General features: G+C 35.5%; 2 protein-coding genes across 4 annotated transcripts in view; one reads left to right on the top strand and one right to left on the bottom strand.

The window, feature by feature from the left end:
• LOC116844309 (elongation factor-like GTPase 1) overlaps window positions 1–3,431 on the top strand; it is a 94,907-nt gene that overhangs the window by 31,984 nt on the left and 59,492 nt on the right. The window lies entirely within an intron of this gene.
• Window positions 50–3,431, bottom strand: part of LOC116844310 (mucin-5AC) — a 29,087-nt gene continuing 25,705 nt past the window's right edge. For both annotated transcript variants that reach the window (XM_032815698.1, XM_032815699.1), the window contains exon 3: window positions 50–1,180. In XM_032815698.1, coding sequence (XP_032671589.1) covers window positions 833–1,180 — 348 coding nt within the window. In that variant the 3' untranslated portion in view covers window positions 50–832. The remainder of the gene's footprint in view (window positions 1,181–3,431) is intronic.

Raw genomic sequence — 3,431 nt, 5'->3', positions numbered from 1 at the left:
TTATATTTCTACATTTGTGCCAAATTAGAAAGAAATCGGAGTGTACCTTTTCGGATAGGTTTACTTGTGAGAAAATTAGGCGCTGAAGAGGTTAAAATAAAATGATATATCGATCAGGTGTGATTTTGTGGCTTACAATGCGTAAAAATTGTATCGACTGACCATGAAATTTCACTGTTTTTTTTTTCTTTTATTAATCTTTCGTGAAATATCTATGGATCTTTTCTTCCCCTTCCAGTAATAAGTATTTACGTGTTTAAATGATTAGAAATTAAAATTGTAGTGCGGGTTGTTGCAACTTCTTGATAAGTTAACTCATAGTTAAAACATATATCTATTTTTGTCTAAGTTGAATGAAAAACAAAGACAGACATAAGGTAAATGTTCCAATGATAAGAACGCACAATCAGTTTTGCATTTTTATTAATAAGTAACTAGTGAAATTACAAGAAAATTAACGTTTACCTAGAATCTTAGTTTGTCAGCGATTATATCAATTATAATTTTAATAAGATATATTAAATGATGTCAGTTGTGTCAGTAATTGAACTAAAAAATGAATCATGTTCTAATTATTGAATAAGTACTTAGTACTTAGTACTTAGTACTTAGTACAGACTTAGTAATTAGAATGATCATTAAGTAATATTACAAATTGGGAAGACATAAAGAAATATCTTTTGACAAAATCTCAAAGACTTTTTTGGAAATATTTAAATACAAATAATTTTAAATATTTTTAATGATTCCATCAAGGGACAAAGTTTAATTATTGGGACATTTACCTTATGATTATTAATTAATTTGTCAAGAAGTTGGCTCGTAGAGGTTTTCAATGGAGAGAAAGGGTTACCTTATCTCGACTTGTTTCTCTACCTCGCTCTCTCTTTCTCGCTAAAAAAACGTGTTCGACGTTTTCACTAACCTTGGTTCGTGGGTCGGTTACCAGCTCGGTCGTGTGGTGATCGTCACTGTCCAAGGATGCGCTGCAGGGGTCCCGGTATCTGCCGGGACAGGCGCACAGAGGTTGCGTGAAGTTCAGCCTAACGTAAACGGCATTGCAGACTTGTTGAACGGCGCACTCCGGTAGCAGGTAGATATGCTGATTGTGCGGGTAGTAGTGGTATTTTGTCGGCTTCGCGAGAGCCGCGCTCGCTCCCTCCGGCAGTCGCACCCCCGTCTGCAAATTTGTGAATTTTGTAAACTCGCGAATCTCACATATTCAATCCGCCAAAGCAATTATTTCGCAAATATATTTTTTTTATCAAGGACACGGATACACTGTAAAAACTGATGTGTTAAATTTAACGCATTTCATGTGTCCCAAATCATCCACATTCCATTTATGTGCAAATTGAACACAAAACAAATGTGTTAAAAAGTAACACGCATAATATGGAAAAAATTAACACAAGAATTAAACATTTGAATACCGTTAGGAATCACAGGTTGTGTTAAATTGACATAATCTATGTCTGACATATTAAATATGTCAATTTAACACAACCTGTGATTCCTAACGGTATTCAAATGTTTAATTCTTGTGTTAATTTTTTACATATCATGCGTGTTACTTTTTACCACATTTGTGTTAAATTTACACATAAATGAGAGGGGATGATTTGGGACACACGAAATGTTAAATTTAACACATCAGTTTTTACAGTGTATGTAACTGAGAGAATTAGAGATTAAGATCAAATCTTAACCGAAGGAGTGCCAACCCTTTTTTTCCTTTTTTTTTTGGAAGAATATCGCGAAAATATGCTTCACTCAATTGCGTGCTAAAGTCTCGCCCTGCTGAGCATCCCCCGCGGCTGTCTTTCACGCTAGCGTTGAATCAATTCCATCCTGCTGGAAAACCCGTTGGGTTCCCCGGCGAAAAATTCAGCAAGGGCGGCACGAACCTTACGGACAGCTCGGATATATCGCGCGATTTACAAGGAAAAGGCATAACTACGAGCGCTGATCCGTAACAACTTTCCCGGCAACAAGTATAAATGCGGATCGGATTTCGTGCGGAGCTATGATTATAGAGGAATCCCTTCCAAAGAAGTCGACGCTGTTCCGATTGTATAACTGTAGTCCTTACGTTTGTTTTACTCGTGTTTTTATCCGATCATACTGGTAAACGGTCCCGATATCTTCTCGCGGCAAAATGTCTTTCAGGAAACAAAGACAATTTTTCTCTCTGTCTCTCTCTCTCTTTCTCCTTCTCTCTCCCTCTTTCTCGCACGGAAGACTCGATCCTATTTGTCGGGAATATTTTTATCTCGATTACGGCTGAATTGATGATTTTGTACTCGAATCAAACGAGTTTGTCATTATTGCAGCGTAATCACGTACAAGGTAACGAGGCTACCTTGTGCGTGGCAACTTATTAACAATGTTTCTGTGTCACGAGGCGACTCGGCTGTGGCTTTTCACTTCTGTGATTTACACTTTCCCCGTATGATACTGTTCCGTGTTTCCTCACAATTGAGATGCGAGATATGCAAATGACGGAAGACTCGAACGAAACTCGCGAAACTCTCGACTCGTCCAAGAAGAGAGCGTGTTCACATCTCGCCACGGACACATACAGCGTGCTGAGATGACGATCGAAGAATGGAGATTTTTCTCGCATGCCACGAAAAAAAAGATCTGCTGGACAGCTAAACATAATTTGCTGTATTAGCCACTTTTTCTTTGCTGCAGAAGCCAATTTCCTTGCTATGATAACAAGAAAATCTGCTCCTGCAACAAAACAAGCAGCTAAAGCAGTAAATTATGTTTAGTTGTCTATCTGTAGCAAATTTGCTACGTTAGCCACTTTTCTTGTTGTAGGAGCAGACTTTCTTGTTATCATAGCAAATACATTGAGATAAAATGTATGATATTTCGAACTATAATGGTATAGTAAAAAGATTATAGTTAGGAATATCATTTTTATAGTATATATCAGAAATATAATGTTTGTAATATTTTTCAATATAAGCATAGTATAACTAACCCATGTAAAACTTTTACTAGGAATTATAATTATTTGAAATAAAAAATATAATAAGGTAGCAAATATTGAATGGTAAGAGAAATTAACTATTTTATATAGTCAATACAATTGGAATATTTGGCAAATATAGGTACATGTAACTATATTCCCAAAGCGTGCTTTACTATACACTTAGAGTAATAAGATGGTGACTATAAATCTGTTCATTCTGCTATATCTTCATGTTTAGATGAACTATAAATATCTGAGGCCAAAACGACTTATAAAATATAGTGAGATTATAGTTATTCCAACTATTTTTTTTCTTTCAGTGTAAGTTCCTGCAGCAAAGAAAAATTAGCTAACACAGCGAATTATATTTAATTGTCCATATGTAGCAAATTACACTGAGAAAAAAAAAATAGTTGGAATAACTATAATCTCACTATATTTTATAGTT

The sequence above is a fragment of the Odontomachus brunneus genome, unplaced genomic scaffold, assembly GCF_010583005.1.
Source record: "Odontomachus brunneus isolate Ranch 3 - 2012 unplaced genomic scaffold, Obru_v1 Obru_scaffold_040, whole genome shotgun sequence".
Lineage (NCBI taxonomy): Eukaryota > Metazoa > Arthropoda > Insecta > Hymenoptera > Formicidae > Odontomachus > Odontomachus brunneus.
This window is presented reverse-complemented; position numbering and strand designations above follow the sequence as displayed.